The following is a 21,606-nucleotide window of genomic DNA, read 5'->3' on the forward strand; positions in this document are numbered from 1 at the left end:
TCCTATTTGGGCCAGTCTAAGGAAGCACAGAAATGGACAAATGCAAATTCACACTTAAACAGGCCTGGGGAAAGCCATAACCCATATGGGCAAAGAAATACATTTAAGAACAACTTGGATTTCTCTATTATATCAGTTGTATTTTAAGAACTCCAAGAAAAGAGGACAGGTCATAGACAATAGGGAGTTTGCAAGTGGGAAGGGCATTGCAAGTGCTTCCCCTGAAAGCTCAGTATACACAGCTCCTTGGCACTTAGGATTACTGTCTGTGAACTCCCAAGTACTACAGATTTGTAAGCTCCAGTTTTAAAAGGGTCTCCACATTCATGGTCTCACCTGCTCCTTATCTGGCAAGGTAAAAGATAGGTTTCTGTGTCCTAGTTGGGTGAAGGAGAAACCCAATCTCTTGAGCCTACATAAAAAGATGACAGCACCTGAACCTACCAAATATTCATGAAATTGAACAAATATATAGATGAGGGTTTTAAGGAAAATAGGATGTCTACTCTTAAGAAGTACATAATTTAACTAGAAAGAAATGTCCAAAGTAAAATTAATTAAAATCACAATTCAAGGATTAAATAAGTCAGGATAAGACATGAAAGAGTAAATAAACCTTTTATGGTGAAATGAGACAACATGCTTCACTTTCTAAATGCACTTAACATGCCTTAATCCCATCAAGGAATTCCCACGTTGTTGCTCAATATTCTGATTTTACAGAGCATCTAAACAGTCTCTAGCTTTACACCTTAGCTCTTGTGAAATCTGGGTTTGTCACATTCTCTGTTGTCTTACATCAGAAGTGCAAATGGCTAAATTAACATTTTTAAAAAGATACATAGAACATGAAAAAAGAAAGGGGAAAATTTAGTCTTTAATATTCTAGAAAATTCTATGCTCACCACCTGGAGCTGCGGAAGGGGACTGATTTTAGAAAATGGTGCAATGACTAATGAATTACTCACGCAGAGAGGTAATGGAAAAGGGAGTCTCAGGAAGACAGGATAACCAGGAAAAAGAAGACTGTGCATAAGAAGTCAAAACGTCCTTTTTTTAGACTGTTTCCTTTTGAAACATAGTCTGATAATCATGCTCACTGATTCAACAGTGACATGAAGGCTACGGGGGTAACCAACCACTTTCTAATTGGATTTGAGTGTCCTCGGTCATAGTCACCTGCCCACGATCAAGCCAACAAAAATCAGCAAACATAACAGCATTAGTGGACCCAGTGAGTTACAGACAGACAGACAAACAGAAAGACAATGGAGGTGGGAGAAGGATATGTCGAGGGGTGCTCAGAAAGCATAGGCAGTAAGAGCTGGGGGTGGGTATGATCAAGATACATTGTATACATGTATGAAACTATCCAAGAATAAATAAAAGATAGTCTAAACGTAGTCAAATTATTGCATGGAGGCCAGGTGTGGTGGCACACACCTTTAATCCCAGCACTCAGGAGGCAGAGGCAGGAGATCTTTGTGAGTTCGAGGACAGCCTGTTTTACAGTGAGTTCCAGAACAGTCAGGACTACACAGAGAGACCCTGTATCAAAAAAATAATTTAAAAAACCAAAATTACTGCATGGAAATGTTTGTGAATAAATCATAAGAATGGTAACACATTTTGAACCTTTAGTACACAGACTGGGATGTTTGAAGCACTTATGCATTAATTCATTAAATGCTCACACTAATTGAATAAAGTGAAGGACTTTCATTATTCTTATTGTAGGTATGAGAAAACTAAGGTACAGAAAGTTCTGGCAACTTTTCCAAGTATCATAGTTGTTTGCTGGCAGAACTGGAATAACATAAAAAACAGAATCCTTAGATTTAAAGGGTATTTTGCATCCAGGAAAATAAACAGTGCAATTTGGAACTTTTAAGTATGGTGCTTCAAAGAATAGTTTATTTAAAACGACTTTTATTTTATGTGTGTGAATGTTTTGTCTGAATGCACAGAAGTGCACTGTATGTATGCCTGGCGGCCCAAAGGCCAGAAGAGGGTACGCGATCCCCTGAAAATGGAGTCACAGATGATTTTAAGGCACCATGTGGGTGCTGAAAACTGAATTCAGGACCTCTGTAAGAGTAGCACGCATTCTTAACCGCTGAGCCCTATCTCCGGCCTCAAGTACGGGTTCTTTTAAAACAGGTGGCACTTGCTAGAGCAAGACCATGTGACCGAGTGTCACAGATTTGGTCTGTTCCGCCAACTGTAAGATTTGAGTAGGTTCTAACATCTCTGCAACTTCCGTCACACTTCCGTCGCTCTAGGAGCTCACCCCTGGGGTTCTGACCTGTGGCTCTTCAGTTACTAGTTATAAAGAGCTCGGCACAGCGCGTGTTCAATCAACAGTGACCGGGCGCTCTCCATCCTTTTTAGGAAGGTCCTACCTCATTCAGCGATGCAGTGGAACATTGCGAGGAATGAAATAAAAACTTTTCCTGGCGTTGCTACTCAGGAAACTGAGCTCAGTAACAGGCCTGCTATGACAGGCCTTGCCGATTCCTGGCTCTTGGCATAAAGAGTGCCTAAAAGACCTCAACAGGCCCCTGGCCTCAGAAGCCACTTCAACCAGGCCGTTGCTAGGCGACCTTCGGGCGGTGGGATAGAGGTAGGGCAGCCTGCGCAGGTTCCGCCTCCACTTCCCGCCCAAGTTCCTCCCCCTCGGGCAGTCGGAACGTCAACTCGGGCGACCGGCCGAAGACCGGCGGCGCATGCGCACTGCCTCCCGCGCCGCTCACCGTGACGCACGCTCCGGCTCTAGGCCTCAGCCTCCGCCCCGCCCCCCGATGTACGGCTCCCGCCCAGAGTCCCCGGCGACGTCCTCACAGGGGGCTTCTGCAACGCCTCGTCCTCCACCTCGCGAGCACTGTAGACTGGCTCCCGGGTGCAGACCCACCTCCTGTGCTCCCATGGCGGCGGTGCTGATGGGCGGGCAAGGGCCAGGCGATTGGACGGGATGCGAGGAGCCAGCGGTTGCCCGGTTCCTACTTCCGGAGGACGGGCGGAAGTGGCTGCGGTGCCTGGCGGGAGGGGGACAGGAACGCGAGGGGAGGGCCGGGCCGCAGGGGGTCGAGGGGGTGGGGCCTGCTGGCGTCGGGGACCCGGCCCCGGCCTGGAGCTGGAGCTGGGAGGGCCGAGGCTCCCAGCCGGCATCGGACGGGCGGGGTCCAGGTAAGGAGCCGGTGTGCAGTGGAGGGACGGAGTCTGAGGCGCGGCGGAAGCGAGGGATCGGAGTACTGGGAGGGTCTCGGTGTCACTGTGCTGTGAGAACGCAGTGCGCGGGGTTCGGACGGAAGGGTGGGAGGAGTTAAGTTCTTGGCGGGGGGTGTTCTGTGTCCGCCACGCCCCTACAGGAAGAGGGGTGCGTGTGCATGTGTGTGTGTGTGTGTGTGTGTGTGTGTGTGTGTGTGTGTCTGTGCGTGTGTCAGTGTGTAAAACTCACAGAGGAAAGGGGCACCAAGGAGGGCTCCCAAACTGAAAAATTGGGGCTACTGCAAGCAGGACCCAGGCCTCAAAGATTCCAGGAGAGTGCTCTCGGGAGTGGCCCTGTCAAGGAGTTTGAAAGAAATTGGGAAATACATCCTTAGCATAGATTTGGAAACGGTGGGGGAGGTGAGCGTTGCAGGGGATGCCTGTGGAAGGTGCCAGCATCGAGGTCTGGGTAGGATTTAGTCCAATTGACAGGAGGTAGGAGATTAAAACACTTAACACCCGGAGAAGCTGGAGAGGATTAGTAGATGGTGTTTTAGAGAGTAGGACCTTATTTTCTGTATTTTTTTTTTTTTAGAAGACTGACAGTACTTTTCTTTACATTTCTGTACTGAAAATAGGTATGACACAAGTCCACATACATGTATGCTCAGAATGATGGGGATACAGTATTGCATGGTGTGTACTTTATACAAATTGTGTGGAGTAGTTAAGAGAGTTTGTTGGTTGAACACAGTAAAGGACTGTAGTAAATATGGAGGTCTCAGAAATCCATATGGGCATAGTGTCATAATGTTTAAATGTTCCACAGGTTCATACAGAAATCAGCCTCCTGGGCCATGTCGATGTCAAAGCCTGTTTCTTCTGAGCCCCAGCAGAACGCAAGTGGATCAGTGGATGATTGCTCTTGCCTGAGCAAGAGATGGCATAATACCTGGAGTCTGCCTACTGCAAGCCTCTGAGCTTTAGAAGCCAGCTGGATGAAGGGATGTAATAGACGCCTGGGAGGGACACTGAAGTCAGCAGTGGGGGGGGAGGGGCCTGGACACACCCCTTCCCCCCCAGACTCCTCCCTGACAGGGTCCACCCAGCCATGGACTTTGGACCTGGATAAGTGGAGAGAAGCTGTGCTTTGGTGGATCTGGTTCTCAGTTTTGGAAATGGAGTGTTAAGTGGGGGCCTTGATGATCTTCAGGAGAGCAACTGAGAGAAGAAAAGCAAGGTAAGGTTTCTGTCTCCTTTCTCAGTACCTTGCTGTTGCTGTGCAGGAGATGTGAATGGGAACAGTCCGGGAATGCTGCCATGTCTCAAGTCCGGGCACCTCCTGTGTCCTGATGGCACTTGGGAAGCGTCACCTCTACTTCATTCACTCTTTCAAGGGGCAGATTTGCTCTTAGCCTGTTCCTTCCTGAGGCTACAGTAGATAGCTAGCTGGTAAAGGATTGTGAGTACTTGCAACTGTGAGCTTAGGTAGGTGAGGTGAGGTCAAGGAGAGCGTGCAAGGTAATGGGGCTTCTGCAGGGCTGTTGGATTAATTACCTCTAAAGGCCTTTCCACCAGGGAGATAATAGGATTTCAGACCAGTCTGAACTAAGACCGAAATGGATTTCTCTGGCAGAGGCAGGCTGCTCAGTTTTGGGAATCTCTTAACAGAATAAGACTCCAAGGGAGGGGGGAGGGGGGCTGGAGGATAGGAAATGGTTAGATAGCTTCCTAAATTGTCTCTCTTCCTTCTTCCCCAGTAAGGAAGTTTAGGTCATGAAACTTCATGGAAAGAACAGAAATAGAGCGTGAATTTGGGGAGCAGTAAAATTTGTGGTCTAGTTCAGACTTTCCTGGTCAATGTGCAACCTGAGAAATGTTAACCACCTTCTGTCCTGTTCTCGTCACACTAGAAGAGACTTCACTCAGGTTGCTACTAGGAACAAATGGAATAATTTTGCATTTTGAAAAGTACCCTGGGCCTTGTACATATAAAACAGCAAGCACATCAGCTTTATTTTCTTGTTTATTATAACACATAGAAAAAGCTCTGGATGAAAGTTCTTTTCTTTTACTGAATGAACATGCTTGCCAGAGCCTTAACAGACGTCTTGTTTTTGTTTGTTTGTTTGTTTGTTTTTTGAGTGGGGTTTCTCCATGTAACAGCCCTGGCTATCCCGGAACTCTCTTTGTAGTTTGGCCTCAAACTTTCAGAGATCCATCTGCCTCTGTCTACCAAGTGCTGGCCTGCACCACCACTGCCCAGCCACTATAGCAGACATGTTAATTAAAGGCCTGCCTGGGGTTTGTTCCGTCACGTTATGTAAAAGGTAGACAGTTTTAGGAAATCTTAAATCAAGGGATCCTGTCAGCTACTGCATTGGCTCGGATGGCTCTCCACTTAGCTTTGCTGTGCCTTTCTCTTGGGGGTAGAGGGAAGTTTGAAGACTCAAGAGCCAGTGAGAAGACCGAACCCGATTTCTTGGAGTCAGTGCTGGACCTTTCTTTTCTCCTCTGTCATAGTCTTGTCTGCTCTTTCAGGTGCCCAGTGTTTCCATCTGACATCTCCTGGGCTTTTGTTTTTCTTCAGGTTGTTCATAACCCAAACAAGTTGTCTTTGTACCTGCCTGCTCCTTTTTTGAAAGTTTACCTACACCAGTGTGCCTGCTTTTCCTAGTGATGATAGGCAGCAAAAAGCAAGGGACACACAGTGTATGTACTTGAGGCAGCAGCATGTGGTGGCAAGGGCTGAGGTCATGAAGCCTGGAGGTCAGTTACAGAGGAACCTCACATTCACTGAAAACAATGACTGTTCTTCCTTGTCATAGGAGTCCCTGTCTTTCCTCAGTGGCCTGAAGACTGGGCAGCTCAGCCTGAGTAGGTCTTTCTGGCTCTGAGTTGTTCTCTTGTCTGAAGCTTGTCATGGCCCCTTAGAGGACAGGCTGCTATCTATGAGTCTCAGTGTCAATGTGTCACCTTCCCCAAATCCACTGAGCAAATGCATGGTTACCAATCTTTGCTTATGCATGGGGATCACAGTGATCTCTTTATGGCTATGTGATCCCAAGATGCCTTCTGAACCACCTGTAGGGCATAATGTGTTCTAGAACTTTCCTTATCCTATGCAAAGTCCCTGCTGGCCTGTGAGTGCCTATAGCACCCAAAGTACTGAGGAGTTGAGTTGCACTGACTAGTGTTAGTTAATGTCATTCAAAGTGTCCAGGCTGTTATCTGGCTTACCTCACTCTAAGGAAGAGTGTGGGGATTGTTATATTGTTATTGTTTTCCTAGGGTTTTGTTTTTTGTTTTTTGTTTTTTTTTTTTTTTTGGAGACAGGGTTTCTCTGTGTAGCTTTGGCTTTCCTGGAACTCACTCTGTAGCCCAGGCTGGCCTTGAACTCAGGGATCCACCTGGCTCTGCCTCCTGAGTGCTGGGATTAAAGGCATGGGCCACCACGGTTGGCCGGCCAGGCAGTTTTCCTAGTTGGAGGAGGAGCTACAGAAGCCCTGAGCAGGAAGAGCTCACCTAAAGGGTGTGGCATACGCTGACAGCACTTGTGCAGTTGAGTGCTGAGTGGCCTTACAGCCTCAGACGAGGTTCTCCCGGGAGAGAAACCCAGTGCCCTGACAGCCCCCCGGTAAGTCTTTTCCTCTTTAGTGTGAGCTCGAGTTTTCACCTGCCGGAGCACTGCGGACTCTCTGCCAGACATTTCTCTCAGCTTTCTCACAGGGCCAACAGATTGCTAGGGTACCACAGTCAAGTGTGCCAGGCTGTTAGCCAGGCTAGTGATGAATTTAGTCACACATTGTGTGGGGATTTTCAACTGAATTTATTGAGACCTTCCTTTATTCTAAAAGGAATCAGAGGTGGCTAATGAAAAGATTCCACAGGCATTGCTCAGTGGTCTGTTGTTACTGAGCTGAGTTTCTGTATCGTCATGTGGTTTGGGACAGACATGTTAGGAGGAATGATAAAGGAAACGAAAACATGAGCTTAACACTTTGGTTTTGCTTCCTCTTATGGTTTTAAGAAAAGATCTGTCACAAATTCAGAGCATGAATCCTTTCCAAACTGCAAACACTTAGGGGTATCTAGGCTGAAGTTTCTGAGGAGCCATTTCCTGGGATAGTTTTTACTTTGCTCATTAGTTCCTTTTTGGTGGTAGTAGAGTAGGCAGGCAAGCATATTACCTTTTAATTCTCTGTTATCCTGCGACTAGATCTTCCTGGTTTTCCATTTGCACATAATCTGATCCCAGGCTCATCCCCAGAATCTAGACACCCAGCTCCCGTTTCTTCAGCTCGTCCCTGATGTAACCTCTAGAGCCCAGGGCCCCAGTACTGATACCTGCTGCTGCTCAGACCAAATGCTGTCTATTGTTCCTGTCCTCTAGAACCCAGGGCCCCAGTACTGATACCTGCTGCTGCCTGGGCTGCTCAGTCCTCCGCATCTGCAGTACCTAATATTATCCAGGATGGTGATTGGAGCTCCTTATATTTTGGATCTATGGACCAGTTTCCCAACTTTTTACACTTCTAGGGAGGTTACACTTGGTCGTTTTTCTTCACACTTTGGCACTAAGTGTAAGGGCTGTAAGTCCCTTAATTCCTTTTTATGGGAAGTAAAAAAAGGACCAAGGTGTAGAAAACCAGTGGCATTCTCTTGGCACATGCATGGGCTTGAGTTCCTGTCACAGTCTCTCCAGTCAGTTAAACTGGAAATGGTGGGCATACACATACCACACCCACACACAGCTTCACTGATGTGTCAGCCCTTTCCTCTACTCCAGGGCAGGATTCCAACTGCTGCTATCAAGATTCCTCTGCTGCCCCACTGTGTCCCTGTCACATGGGCAGAGCCATCTCAGCAGTTCTCAGGGACAGGTGGGTGCTAGGTTTGAAAGCCGGAATGCCTAAATCTAAAATCTGACTATGACTTATGATTAACAGAAAATTTACACTTACCCAAAGCCTCAGACTTCTCTGTAGATTAGGGAGCTACTGAACTCTGCAGAGCTGCTGGGAGAGTACAGAGAGGTCAAGGGAACAGGCCTGGAGGGAAGGGTGACTCTGTGTCTAGTGATTCCTTACCATTTTAACTCCTCACCTGCCTACAGGAGCCTTATGACACTCATCTACTTCGTACGTAAATCCTGGTGTCATGTTGGAACAAGCTAGTGAACACAATCACTCGGTAAACACATACCTAGGCGTCCTCTGCAAAACTTAATGAAGCCTGCAGGTAGGAGGGTCTGAGATTTGAGTGTATCGAGTAATCAAATGGCAGTGTTCTCTGAAAAGTCACCCCCTGAGCAGCCTGTGGTTTCCTGCTCCCCAGTCTTAGGTGTAAGAGATGGGCACTGGGAGCCCAGGTTTCTGCAAAGGGTCAGGTACAGCAGGATGTGGGAGAGAGTGAGGCTGTGGTACTGAGATGAGTGGACTGTAAGGATTCCAGATACTTCTGAATTCCAAAATGGGCCAGCCAGTGAAATCTGGCTTGCTCTGAGTAGCACCCTGTTATGCAGACCTCAGAAAGTGTGCTCCAGGGCCACTGCTGACACCTAAGTCAGGCCCTGAAGCTCCTGGTTTGCATTTTTCCTCCCCCTCAGACTGCTTGAGGCTCTGATTGAAGCATTCCTGCTGAGCTTGTCCTGCTTGTTCACCTGGGCCCAGATGAGTCCTTGTCCCCACCCCCCTCAAACTCCCTCCAGGTTTCTTTTACTTCAGATACAAAGGAGTACAGATCCAGGCACTCCCCCATTCACTTTTAGGGTCACTACAAAAGCCTGTGATTGATTCCTTCCCGCCTTAGGGCTTCGGTTTTACACTGTGTACAGGCCTACCTCTGGTTTCCCCACCCACAAAGGAAAAAACAAGAAAGAATCGAAACGGCTGGCTCTTGCTCGCCCTGGGCAGCAGGTGTTTCCTCCCTTGCTTCCCTTTTTGGCACCTGGGGCTTGTTGATTGCACGCACTGCACTCACCCCTCGCCTTTCTCCAGCATTTATTCTACAGTTTCCCTGGTTTAGGTATAGGGAAGAGTTCCCAGGTTCTTCGTGTTGGGTTTGGTGAACGCTTTCCTTGGGAACACTCCACCAAGTCCCGCACCCTCAGAGTCGGTGAGGCGCTAGACTCGTGGGCTGGGCTGGATAAGGGGACACTCTTGGGAAAGTCTACACTGGACTAGGCTGAGGGTGTGAGTGGGATCGCCATCTACACGGAGTTGTGACCGGAGAGGGAAAGGGCCCCAAACCAACATCTCTTCCGCCACTGCCTTTCGAAGTTGGGAGATCCGGAAAACGCGTTGTTTAGGTCTTGACGGGTGATCGGGAAGTCAGCAGACGAGGCAGGCCCCGGAAGGAGGGGCCAGCGCGGACTCGCCCGTGGCAGGGCGGGGACCAACAGAGGCGGGTGGGGGAGCGCCGCCCCGCCCTCCCGGGGAAGGGCCACGTTGCCCGCTGGCAGGGCCCGGCGGGCGCCGCAGGAAGGCCGGCGAGACGGGACGCGGCCGCGCCAGCGCTGGGTCTCGCCGGTCCTGGGCGAGCCTGCTTCCAGACTAGCAGAGTTGGGAGGATCTGGTGAGCTGGGCCGGCGTCCACAGCCCTGGGGCTTGTCCCAGAAGAGCAGGGAGGCCGTGCGGCCAGGGGAGTCGGGTCTGAGTCCCGAGTGTGCTGGAAAGCCCGGGCTGTTGAGGCGGCGAGAGTGGCGGGCCCACCCGAGGCTGCGCCGCGCGAAGTCTCCCCCGCGCGGGGAAGTGGGAACTTAGCGCTCAGCAAGCAGCAGGATTCCCGGCGGGCCTTCAGCTGCTGGAGGGAGGGCGGCTTCTCCGGGAGGGGGTTGTTGTGAAACTCGGCTGGAGGGCACTGCGGATGCGGGCGAGGGAGAGGTGGGGTCGCCCTGAGGGAGCGGGGGACAGGGATGGGAAGTAGACTTTCTCCAAGCCTCACCCGAGTCCAGGCTTCATAAGTTACAAGAGCTTGTTTTTGCTCAGCCATAAGGAAAATTTGACTCAACACTGAAATATGTAAATTGGCAAGAAAACTTTTTTCCTTAGTCTCTTTGCTAATGTATGTGGAACAGGGGGCCCCCAAGAGGTGCATAGCCCCCCATTTTACAAAATGTGGTGCAGAGGGACTGTGGCCCACCCACTCGGTGCCTCCATGGAAGAGTGGCCTTAGGCTGAAGCTTCATTTTGTTAACCTTTGCTACTGTAATGGCTTTCGTGCTAGAGAACTTCGTTGGCCCACTTTATTGTCTATTTTAATACTGTCTAGACTAGAGCATCCGTTATTCTGGGGTCTTCCCATTTCAGTCACTACTACTTGATCATTTAGTATGGAGATCACTAATAATGGTGGCATTACCATCCCTGCTTGTTTCTCTGATGGCTCCACCACAGTGTGTTCAAAGTCTGAGGCATGTGCAACAGGTTAAACTTATTTTCTACTTAGGACATTAGGGAATTATCATTCTTATCCAGACATCAGGGACCTTGGAGATGACCAAAGTCAACTTGTCTGTTTCCAGATGAGGAACTGACACAATGGTTCATCAAGTTTCTGGTTCAGGGGATATGGGGCTTGCTGTTGCTGGGCTGCGGGGCTTTCATGCTTTTTGCTGTACCAGCATTGTATTTCTCTCTCACCTTTTCCCCCAGAGTGAATAACCTGTATCCCTTCCCTCCTAGGTCTTACTCTCTACACCCTTGAATTATTTAGCACATCTACTCTGACTCCTTTTCAGTTTTTCCTTACCTCGGAAATTATGGACCTGATACTTTCTGGTTGTTACACTTTGTGTAATGTAATTCACTTAGACAACCATTGTCTGTGATGTGTTCTGTGTGCTTTGGATTTTTTTTTTTTTTAAGCTGTGCTTTGTATGGTACTGGGCAAGGCAGAGATAGGAGGGACCGTTCAGTAACATTTCGTCCATCTCCGTACTTAATTTAAAGGCTCGACATAACATTGGCTTTCCTGCTCCTGGTGGGAAATTGACTGTTTGCTGTTTACTTGTTGTTTAATGAACACCTTGGGCAGAGAGAAGGGCAAGCATGGATGGAATCAAGAATGCTAGAAGCTAGATGCGATAGTGCAAGCTTGTAATATCAGAACTCGGCTGGCTGAGGCAGGAGGATCATCAGTTTAGGCAAGCTTGCACAGCGTATGCCCTCTTTTTTAAAAAAAAAAGTGTTAAAAAAAAAAGGAATTGCTCTTAGGCATCTCTTCAGATGAAACATGTGAGTAGGTCCCATAGGGATTGGCAAGACTTGCCCAGGGCCACCTGGTGTGCAACTGAACCCTCAATATGCTGAGACTCAATTCTCACCCCACCATGGTGCAAATGTTGTTGTACTCAGTGGTGTGGATTCACCTACTAATTTCCCCAAAGGAGTCCTAAAAACACTGGGAAAATGAAAGTCAGTTTTGAGTATGTATATCACAGGCACATCTCATAAACAATGATCTTAAGAACTCAGGTCAGGGTTGACCAGATATTCTAATTTGAAAAGGGAAATAAGACAAACTGTATTTTCTTGAATGGCCTTGTTCATAAATATCCCATTCCACATGTTGCCGTTTCACTTTGTCCTCTTCCCACTTGTTGGTGAGATTTTCCATTTTCATCCCTTTTTTTTAAAAAGAAAAATTGTATGTATGTATTGCCCATATGTATGTTTATGCATTTGCATAAAACACTTGCATGCCTGGTGCTCTCAAAGGCCTGAAAAGGGCATCAGAGCCCCTGGAATTGGCGTTACGGAGAGTTGTGAACTGCCATCTGGGTGCAGGGAGTAGAACCTGGGTCCTGTAGAAGAGCAGCCGGTGCTTTTCCGTGCTGAGCCGGTTCTCCAGCCTCATTCATCTCTTAAATATGGTGGGGACCAAGTTTCCTTGGGCAGTGAGTAAAGCAAAAGTGATGCAAGGCTGCATGAAGAAAAGGCTTCAACTGGCTCCTTCTCTTTCTTGGAGCTCTTCCTTGTCTTTGGAGCCCAGCCACTGTGTTCATAGGAAGCCTGGGCCACATGGAGAGAACACATGATAGTGTGGCCAGCTCTGCAGCTACTGCCCCAGTTAACATCAACAGCAGACTACAGATGTGTTAAAACAACCGTCTACAGGAGTCTAGCCCTCAGCATTTGAGTCTTCCGGCCTGAGGTCCCAGCAGAGACAGGAACTTCCTCTGCCCCATTTTCTAAATTCTTCAACTAGTGATACTGGGTGAGGGAATAAATGATTGTTACAGTTTTAATCCACTAAGTTTTGAAGTAATTAATTGTTTACCAAAATACTGATAAGAAATGGTTGTGAGTAGAACAGTCTTCAAAATCTGAACTGGGGACCTGAGTGTAGCAGGTAGGGAGGAGCACTTGCCCTGCTTATCAGATATTCTGTTCCATTTTCTTCTCATTATTTTAAGTACTGACAGCTGTAATGAATCACCCCAAACTTAGTGGGCTTTCTTGTTGCAGTCAGATGTGGCTGGTTCCCTTTCATACTTAGTAGTGGGTTCTAGCAGTCAGCTGGAACATTAGCTGAGTTTGTCAGCCAGAATACCTTGAATGTTCTGTCTTGCTATGTGGCCCAGGTTAGTCTTGAACTTGCAGCATTTCTCCTGCCTATGCCTCCTGAGTGCTGAGAGAACAAGTGTGTTCCATTATACCCAGCTATCTTGTCTTTAAGGAACCACTTACAGGAGGCACACACTACTTCTGGAGTCATAGATCTCCTCAGAATCAAAGAGAGGGTACGTGGACTTGTCCCCTATGGAGGACAGAATAGCCAGCGCTTTGAATGAAGAGCTTCCAGGAGGGGAGATGTGGTAGTCCTCTGTGGAAAGTGAAGTTCTTCACTTTTGCTACTGTTTTGATCTTCATTGTCCCTGCTTTAGTTAATACCACAAATGGTACTTGATGCAGCCTTTCAAACTTGACACATGTGCAAACACTGGAGCAGATGTCTAGGACATAGAGCCTCTTCTCCTAAGGAGTGAGGTAGGAGCTGAGGAAGGTGTGGTCTTAGATTCTGTTACAACAGGGAGAGAGTGCAGAGGAAGAGCAGTCATGGGGAGGCTTGGATGTATCTGTCTGGGATGATACAGACCTAAAGAATGTGAATATTTTTAGTGGAGTATTGCGTAACATTTCAGGAGCAAAGACACAACGGTGTACAAAAGCAGTTACTGGAGTAATAAGTAGTCTTCTGAGGCTTTTGTATGGAATCCATGTCATTCTTGGTGGAAATGAGATTACAAAAGAATGCAAATCAGTTGTTGTGAAGGCCATTTCTGTTAATGTTTGTTTTTTACTCTCTGGGCTCTTTACTCTTTTGGGGGGCCTGCCACCCAGCTCCCAAATAAATCACACATGGAGGCTTATTCTTTCTTATGAATGCCCTGCCTTAGCTTGGCTTATTTCTAGCCAGGTTTTTTAAAATTATCCCATATACCTTTTGCCTCTAGGCCTTTATCTTTCTCTATTCTGCATCCCTTTCTTTACTTCTTACTCTGTGGTTTGCTGTGTAGCTGGGTTGCTGGCCCTTGGTGTCCTCTCCTTTTCTTGCTGCTCCTCCTTTTTCCTCCCACATTTCTCCTTCTGTTTCTTCTCTTGCCTGCCAGCCCTGCCTATCCTTTCTCCTGCCTCACTGTTGGCTGTTCAGCTCTTTATTAGGCTAATCAGGTGTTTCAGACAGCTTCACAGTTAAACAAATACAACACAAAAAAATGCAACACATCTTTGCATCATTAAAACAAATGTTCACAGCATAAACAAATGTAACACATCTTAAAATATTATTCCACAACACATTTCTGTCAAACTAAGGAGTCTGATTTTTTCCCCCCTGTGGGCAGGACAGCCTCTGATGGCTTTTAATATTAATATGTTCAAGATTCTCTTGCTACTAGAAGATTGTTTAAAGAGAAGCCACAGGTAGATCAGGTCAGCTAGGGAACTACGTCAGGGATTCCAGATTAAAATAATATTCATACTAGAGAAAGAAAACAGGTTAAAAGGTTTGAGGGCATGAAATGAGAATGGCAGTGAATGGGAACTGTTTCAACCCTGGCATAACTCTGAAGCTTCTAGGACTAGATATGTTTCTGAAGTTAGAATCTAGCAGAGTGGGAAGGGGCTCAGGAGCCTCCACCCCTAACTGAGGAACTATTGACAGCTGCTGGCTTCAAGAGGAGAAAGAACGAGTTTTCTTTAAAGATTGACTCCTGGTAGATTGCCCCTGTTCCAGTGGATGGCTCCACACCCATGAGTGTATGGGGTTTGCACAAATAGGAGTGAGAAGTTATGTGTGGATCTGGACCTTGGGGTGTGTGTGTGTGTGTGTGTGTGTGTGTGTGAGAGAGAGAGAGAGAGAGAGAGAGAGAGAGAGAGAGAGAGAGAGAGAGAGAGATCAAAATACAGTGTATGAAATTCTCAAAGAGAACATTGATTTGGTGCACTTAGTCTGTTATAAGAACAGTGCATGATAATCCACTATGTTTATTTCTGTAGCAGAATGTGAGTGGACACCCAAGTGGGATGGAGAGTATAAATAGCCCCACATTAGATTAGATCAGAGGCTACCAAGCGGGGTGCTGTTTTCTTATCAAATGAGTTTAGAAAAGTGTTTTTCAGTGTGTTTTGGATTGGAAATGGCAATGAAGAAGTTGCACATGTGTGTGGTGTCCACACTGAAGACACTTTGGAGGTTTCATGCACTTGGTGTATGTTGAAGTTTGTAGCTTGCCAGTGTGTGGAGTTGATTCCTTCCTTGTGTTGTCCTTTGCTGGTTTCACTGGTGTGGATTTTGTTGTATAGCTGGTACTGTTCTCAATGCGCTGTGGGTTATCTCATCCAGTTCTTAAAGCAACTTGCTGAGGTATCCCATGATGGTTTCCATCTTAGAGGTGAGAAAACTGAGTCTTAGAGATGTGGAAAAACACAGAAGCATTGCTTCTTGGTTGTCTGGCTTTATATATATCTGCTGTGTCCTTCTTAAGACGCCTGAAATGACAGAGTAGTGCTCCCGGGAGGAGCTTGTCCACCCAGCCAACGCCTGAATTGGATCATACCTCCGACATGGCAACTGCTGTAGAGTGCATTACTCGCGGTCAGTGTGTATTCACACACTACTAACATCCAGATATAGCTGAATATCCTGCCCTGGAGAATTTGTGGGAAAATGACATCGGGAATCTTGATGAGTCTCAGTGGAGAGGCAGATAGGGCTTCAGCGGGGATTGATTGTGTTCTTCCTGGCAAAACAAGCTAGTGCTGTTGAAGAGTTCCTAGGGAAGGGCTGGGGTAGGGCAGGAAGGAACCAAGAGCCAGAGAGAGCTCTTCCCGAGAAGCCATCCAGCCACTCTGAATATTTGTAGACTTGCTAACAATCCTGCTGACAGACAATCCAGACTTGCTTTGGTCTGTATGCTAGTAGGTGCATTACACCTAGTTCAACATCTAGAGAAAATGAAAAGTCATTTGAAGGTGTAAAGTCACTTGAAGGTGATTTCTTGAGGTTTTACCACCAGCCTGAAAACTTACAGGTAGGTCTGAAGTGTCTCATTGACAATTCAGGGACAGTCTACTCCCCTGTTCCAGAAGACAGCACTTAATGAAGTTTAATTTCTTTGTCTTTTTCCCACCTTTTGTATCAAAGACCTTTTTCTGCTTAGTCACTTAGTTAGAAAGTTAGCAGGAAGATGGCGGTACCATGAAATCCTGGCCTTTGGAATACAGGGAAAGTTTCAACACTGACCACATTTTGAAGGGGAGTGAAGGAGAACCCGATAATTGGTACATTTCTCACCTCTCCCAAGAAGGATTGTAATGAAGTAGGGATATAATATCACACCTGAGTGGAAATGACCTAAGGTTTCTATGAATACTGGCATTCTGGAACTGTGGGGGTGGTTGGTTTCTAGAAGGAAGATGACTGAATGGTGGGGGCAGACAGGGAGTTGGGAGGACAGGACCCAGATCACAGGGCTTTAGAGAGTAGATCTGAGACCCAAGATTTTTAGCTAGGAGAGAGAACAGGGATGTAGTGCAGAGGAGGGTCAGTGATACTATGGTTTTTTTCTTGTGTCCTGTCCCCTTCCTCTAGGACTCCTCAGCCTGAAAAACCCTCTAGCCAAATGAGCTTCCTCAGCCGAAGAAGCTTCTAGTTCTTGTCTCCTCACACCTTACAAGTTCATCTGTTTTTAATGTTATGCCCCATTCAGCCTATGCAGTTATGGTATTTTCTGTTCTGAACTACTTGAGGGCATCTGTCATGGACCTTTGCCTCTAAATATTTCAGTATGTATTCCCTAAGAATTGGAATGTTCTCTTACATTCCTCAGTAGATACCACTAATTATATATACTTCAACCTATTGTCAATATCAATTTTACTTTGTATAATTAGTGTCTTAAAATTTTTTTATTTATTTTTGTATTTTATGTGTATGAGTATTTTGCCTACTTGTACGTATGCATTCATGGTGCCTTCAAAGGTTACAAGGAGGTATCAAATCCCCTGGAACTGGAGTTGTAGATGGTTGTGAGCTACCTTTCAGTGCTGGGGTCTGAACCCTGGTCCTCTACAAAAACAACAAATGCTCTTAACCACTGAGCAATCTCCAGCCCCATAGTGGTTTTTTTTTTTTTTTTTTTTTTGTAAGAAGAGTTTTATTGAAGTATAATTGACACACAATAAACTACATGCCTTTAAAAGATAGTTTGCCGGGCGGTGGTGGCGCACGCCTTTAATCCAGCACTTGGGAGGCAGAGCCAGGCGGATCTCTGTGAGTTCAAGCCAGCTGGCTACAAGTGAGTTCTAGAAAAGGCGCAAAGCTACACAAGAGAAACCCTGTCTCAAAAAACCAAAAAAAAAAAAAAAAAAATAGTTTGTTTTGATATCGCTATATCTATCTATCTATCTCTATCTACTTACCTATCTATCTGTTTATCTCCATAAAACTATCACTATAATCAACATGATAATCAAGACAGCAAACATCCACTCACTCCAGAGTTTACTGATGTCTTCCAGCCCCAAATGGAGAACTTAGGTTCCTCAGCTGTCACTAAGAGACTTGGGAGTTGTAATTTTGGTTTTGTGCCAGTCTCATGAGTAATGTTTAATTTGCATTTTGCTTATACTTGAAATTAAACACTTTCTGCTATGTGTAAGGATTTCTTAATGTGTGTATGTATTTCTTATGAGCTACCCTTATTGGCTCATTTTCTATAGAATTTTTTACCTCTTTGTCCTGTTATTTGAAATTCTTCCCCTAGTGTGGTATCTGTGATTGATGCTGCAAAAGTGTTCAGTTTGTTCTTTTTCCTTGTGCTGTTTATATTCATGTAAAAGTCTTTCAACTAAGGAAGAACATCAGTTTTCTTTGTTACACCAAGATTTTGAGTCAAACTTAGAAAGCCTTCTCAGCACCCATGTTTTCTCCTATACTTAGTTTTTTTGTTCGTTTGATTTGTTTTTAATTTGTTTGAATTTCTGGAGCACTTGGAAATTATCCATATATAGATGTAATTTTAACATCAATATTTTTTCAAATTTCTGTATAATAGTTATAATTTTGTTCTATTCCATTGGATAGTCTGCTTATTTATAACACAGTCTAATTATAGACCTTTACTAGTTATTATTTTGATATCTCATTGAACAAGTCCCTCTTCTATTTTGAGGTTGTTGTTATTTGTTACCACAATGAAAGAAGAAGTGTTACTTGTTTTTCCATGTTTGGCTTTTGATCAGCAGGATTACTTTGCGTACTGTTGACAGGATTGTGTTCTTTCTGGCTGAGTAATGCTCCATTGTATATCTATACCACATTTTGTGTATCTGTTAACCTGTCACAGACACTAAGGCCGAGTCCCTAACTTGGATGTTGTGGGGTGGTGCCTCCATAAACATGAGTGTCGTAGGCAGCCTGACTTTACTTCTGACATCATTGTATTAAACAGAATAACCAGACCCAGAAAGATAAACAGTTTCTCTCATGTGTTTCCTTAATAAGTCAGGTATGATATTTGATTTTTTAAAATCAGTAATTTTAGGGCAGCTTGACTTGAGGAGTGGGAGTTAAATGGTCTTACCTCTCCTTCCTTCTGAACTAGACATTGGCTCAAAGACAGGCAATGAGATCTGTCTGGTAGGGGACCAGGACTTGGAGTTTTCCTTTTTCCTTTTTCCTTTGCCGTTCTATTCCACTAGCATCATCCTCTGCCTCCTTGTCAAACTGACACTGTTTTTTGGAGGACTCATGAGCTCCTTTTGAAGTGGTAGAGCATGTGGTCCTGCTCCTGCAGTCATCCTCCTTGCTTCCCTCTTTCCTCACTTTCTCACCCGTGCCCAGCCTCTCCCCTGTGCCCAGCCTCTCCCCTGTGCCCAGCCTCTCCCCTGTGCCCAGCCTCTCCCCTGTGCCCAGCCTCTCCCCTGTATCACGTAGAATTACACGTACTTGAGCTAACAGTTGGTTTTCTCTCTCCTCTCTCCAGGTACTTGGCGTCTTCCTCGTCTCAGCCCAGAAGAATAAACCCTTAGACTTGGGGAAGTGAGCCAGGCAAGCCGAAGGCAGCCTTGAGCCCTCCCCTTGCCCGCCCTCCCCTGTGGGGGCCAGGATGCTGAAGAAGCAGTCTGCAGGGCTTGTGCTTTGGGGTGCTATCATCTTTGTGGGCTGGAATGCCCTGCTGCTCCTCTTCTTCTGGACACGCCCAGCACCTGGCAGGCCCCCCTCAGACAGTGCTCTTGATGATGACCCTGCCAGCCTCACCCGAGAGGTGATCCGCCTGGCCGAGGACGCCGAGGTGGAGTTGGAGCGGCAGCGGGGACTGTTGAAGCAGATCGGGGAGCATTATGCTTTATTGAGCCAGAGGTGGAAAGTGCCCACTGTGGCCCCTCCAGCCTGGCCCCACATGCCTGTGACCCCCTCACCAGCCGTGATCCCTATCCTGGTCATTGCCTGTGACCGCAGCACTGTCCGGCGCTGCTTGGATAAGTTGTTGCACTATCGACCCTCAGCTGAGCATTTCCCCATCATTGTCAGCCAGGACTGTGGGCACGAGGAGACAGCACAGGTCATTGCTTCCTACGGCAGTGCAATCACACACATCCGGCAGCCAGACCTGAGTAACATCGCTGTACAGCCAGACCACCGCAAGTTCCAGGGTTACTACAAGATCGCCAGGCACTACCGCTGGGCACTGGGCCAGATCTTCAACAAGTTCAAGTTCCCAGCAGTTGTGGTAGTGGAGGATGATCTGGAGGTGGCACCAGACTTCTTTGAGTACTTCCAGGCCACCTACCCACTGCTGAGAACAGACCCCTCCCTTTGGTGTGTGTCTGCTTGGAATGACAACGGCAAGGAGCAGATGGTGGACTCAAGCAAACCAGAGCTGCTCTATCGAACAGACTTTTTTCCTGGCCTTGGCTGGCTACTGTTGGCTGAGCTGTGGGCAGAGCTGGAGCCCAAGTGGCCCAAGGCATTCTGGGACGACTGGATGCGCAGACCTGAGCAGCGGAAGGGGCGGGCCTGTATTCGTCCAGAAATTTCAAGAACGATGACCTTCGGCCGCAAGGGTGTGAGCCATGGGCAGTTCTTTGACCAGCATCTTAAGTTCATCAAGCTGAACCAGCAATTTGTGTCCTTTACCCAGTTGGACTTGTCATACCTGCAGCGGGAGGCCTATGACCGGGATTTCCTTGCCCGAGTCTATGGTGCCCCCCAGCTACAGGTGGAGAAAGTAAGGACCAATGACCGGAAGGAACTGGGGGAGGTGCGGGTACAGTACACTACTAGAGACAGCTTCAAGGCCTTCGCTAAGGCCCTGGGTGTCATGGATGACCTCAAGTCTGGTGTCCCCAGGGCTGGCTACCGGGGCATTGTCACTTTCCAGTTCCGGGGCCGGCGTGTCCACCTGGCACCTCCACAGACCTGGGATGGCTATGATCCTAGCTGGAATTAGCAGCATCTGCCTTTCCCTGCTGGGTCTCCTTGCCATATCATGAGTTGAGACAGGCGTGCAGTCCCTGGGCTATACCATCCTGTCAGTGGTTCCCTCTTGGGTCTATAGATATTCCTTTTTTCCGCTCCCACCCCCCAGTGGCATTCTAGTGCACAGATCATAAGATGAGGGTTATACTCCCGTTGTCAAGGGAGTCATATCAGGAGAACTATTGTGTGGTGTATTTGGGGGTATTGAACAAGAAACCACTGTGTGGTATGGGGAGACTTGGGCTTGTTGGGGCCAGGATGTCCTGAGTTCTCCCGAAGGGCATCTACAGAGAGCTTGGCAACTCCAGCTCTCTCGACCAGGCCTGTCAGCCCTGAGCTGGCTCCTGTCAGTGTGAGCCCACCTTATGTACCTACCCTTTCTCCACCTTCCCCCAGTGTGGGGCTGGGCTATGGAAGAAGGAATGGGTTTGTGGCCAAATGAGACTAACCAAAGGGGTTTCACTGTCAGGGTCAGATTGGAGTTGTTGGGGTGCCAGGGGTCCCTGCCTCCTGGCTTCTCTTATTGCTGACTCTCAGTGCTCTTTCCTGCTGCATAGCAGTTTATGTTTGGGAGATGGGAGTGGAAAAGGAGAGCAGGCCTTCTCCTGGGTTAGAGCCAGCTGTCAAGAAAGGTGTCCGGAGGAAAGCCTGTACTTGGGCACCCCTCTTCTTGCCCATGGCCCCCTCTTTTCTGAAAATCAGTTCCTCCATGTTGTCTGGGAGGATAAAGTGCCAGCCAGGTGGAAGACAGTGGACTGACTTCTGTGCCTCTTTTCTCCTGAGGTCTGGGATAGAGGCTTCTCCCCGAGGGGTGGCTCTTGGTGGCCGTCTCAGAGCTAAGTACACCAGTAGCTGAGACCAGGACATCTCTGACCCCAAACTAGCTCCTGTCCTGCCTTCCTAAGCATTCCCACATCTTTCCTGGCCAAGATGCAGGTAGCAGGTTGGAGAGAAATTTGTGTGTTTTTGTTTGTTGCCTGATCTTAGTTTCATGGAAGAAAAATGGAATCTACAGAATTATTTTCAAAAATAAAGTAAAGGCTGAATTGTCTGAAAAATATGTGTCTGTGTCTTAGGAAAGGAGGTAAAAAGTGGGGTTGGGGGACAAAGGGAGAGAGTAAAATCTACAGGAAAGAGCTAGACTTGAGGGAAAGAAAATGAGAAAAATAGAGTGGGTGGGACCAGGGGTAAGGCAAGGGAGAGTCAAGGATGGAGCCAGGTAGGGGAGCAAGGCTAGCCTGTGGGGAGGCCCCAGGCTGCATGCCTGCTGCTCATCTTCAAGTTGGCCGTGGGCTCCTTGGTTAACAAGTGGTTCTGGAGTGGTCTGCAAAATACCTTGGTGTCTAAACCCTTGTAGGAGCTGTCTTGTGCCGCTTTGCTCACTCAGCATCTACTGGGCACCTCAGCAAG

General features: G+C 47.2%; 2 protein-coding genes across 4 annotated transcripts; one reads left to right on the forward strand and one right to left on the reverse strand.

Annotated features, from left to right (window-relative positions):
- Positions 1-1,506: 1,506 nt before the first annotated feature.
- LOC119086944 (basic proline-rich protein) lies at positions 1,507-4,115 on the reverse strand. Its single transcript, XM_037200978.1, has 2 exons — positions 4,039-4,115; positions 1,507-3,188 (listed from the first exon to the last, which is right to left on the reverse strand). The coding sequence occupies exons 1-2, from the start codon at positions 4,064-4,066 to the stop codon at positions 2,773-2,775; spliced, it is 444 nt and encodes a 147-aa protein (XP_037056873.1). The 5' UTR covers positions 4,067-4,115; the 3' UTR covers positions 1,507-2,772.
- On the forward strand, positions 3,209-21,254 carry Mgat1 (alpha-1,3-mannosyl-glycoprotein 2-beta-N-acetylglucosaminyltransferase). Of its 3 annotated transcripts, none has more exons than XM_028888779.2 (2): positions 3,209-4,447; positions 18,701-21,254. In XM_028888779.2, the coding sequence occupies exon 2, from the start codon at positions 18,824-18,826 to the stop codon at positions 20,165-20,167; it is 1,344 nt and encodes a 447-aa protein (XP_028744612.1). In that variant the 5' UTR covers positions 3,209-4,447; positions 18,701-18,823; the 3' UTR covers positions 20,168-21,254. The 3 variants fall into 3 exon arrangements, with proteins under 3 accessions (XP_028744612.1, XP_037056872.1, XP_028744613.1); XM_037200977.1 differs by lacking the exon at positions 3,209-4,447 and adding an exon at positions 6,743-6,844; XM_028888780.2 differs by lacking the exon at positions 3,209-4,447 and adding an exon at positions 9,661-9,783.
- The last annotated feature ends 352 nt before the right edge of the window (positions 21,255-21,606 follow it).

The sequence above is a fragment of the Peromyscus leucopus genome, chromosome 8b (assembly GCF_004664715.2).
Source record: "Peromyscus leucopus breed LL Stock chromosome 8b, UCI_PerLeu_2.1, whole genome shotgun sequence".
In the NCBI taxonomy this organism is placed as follows: domain Eukaryota; kingdom Metazoa; phylum Chordata; class Mammalia; order Rodentia; family Cricetidae; genus Peromyscus; species Peromyscus leucopus.

Coding starts and splice junctions, on each gene's coding strand:
- LOC119086944 (XM_037200978.1), bottom strand. CDS start 4,066: ATGGCCCAGGAGGCTGATTTCTGTATGA. Junction 3,189..4,038: donor GGAGGCTGATTTCTGTATGA/ACCTGTGGAACA, acceptor CACCGGCTCCTT/ACCTGGACCCCGCCCGTCCG.
- Mgat1 (XM_028888779.2), top strand. CDS start 18,824: ATGCTGAAGAAGCAGTCTGCAGGGCTTGTGCTTTGGGGTGCTATCATC.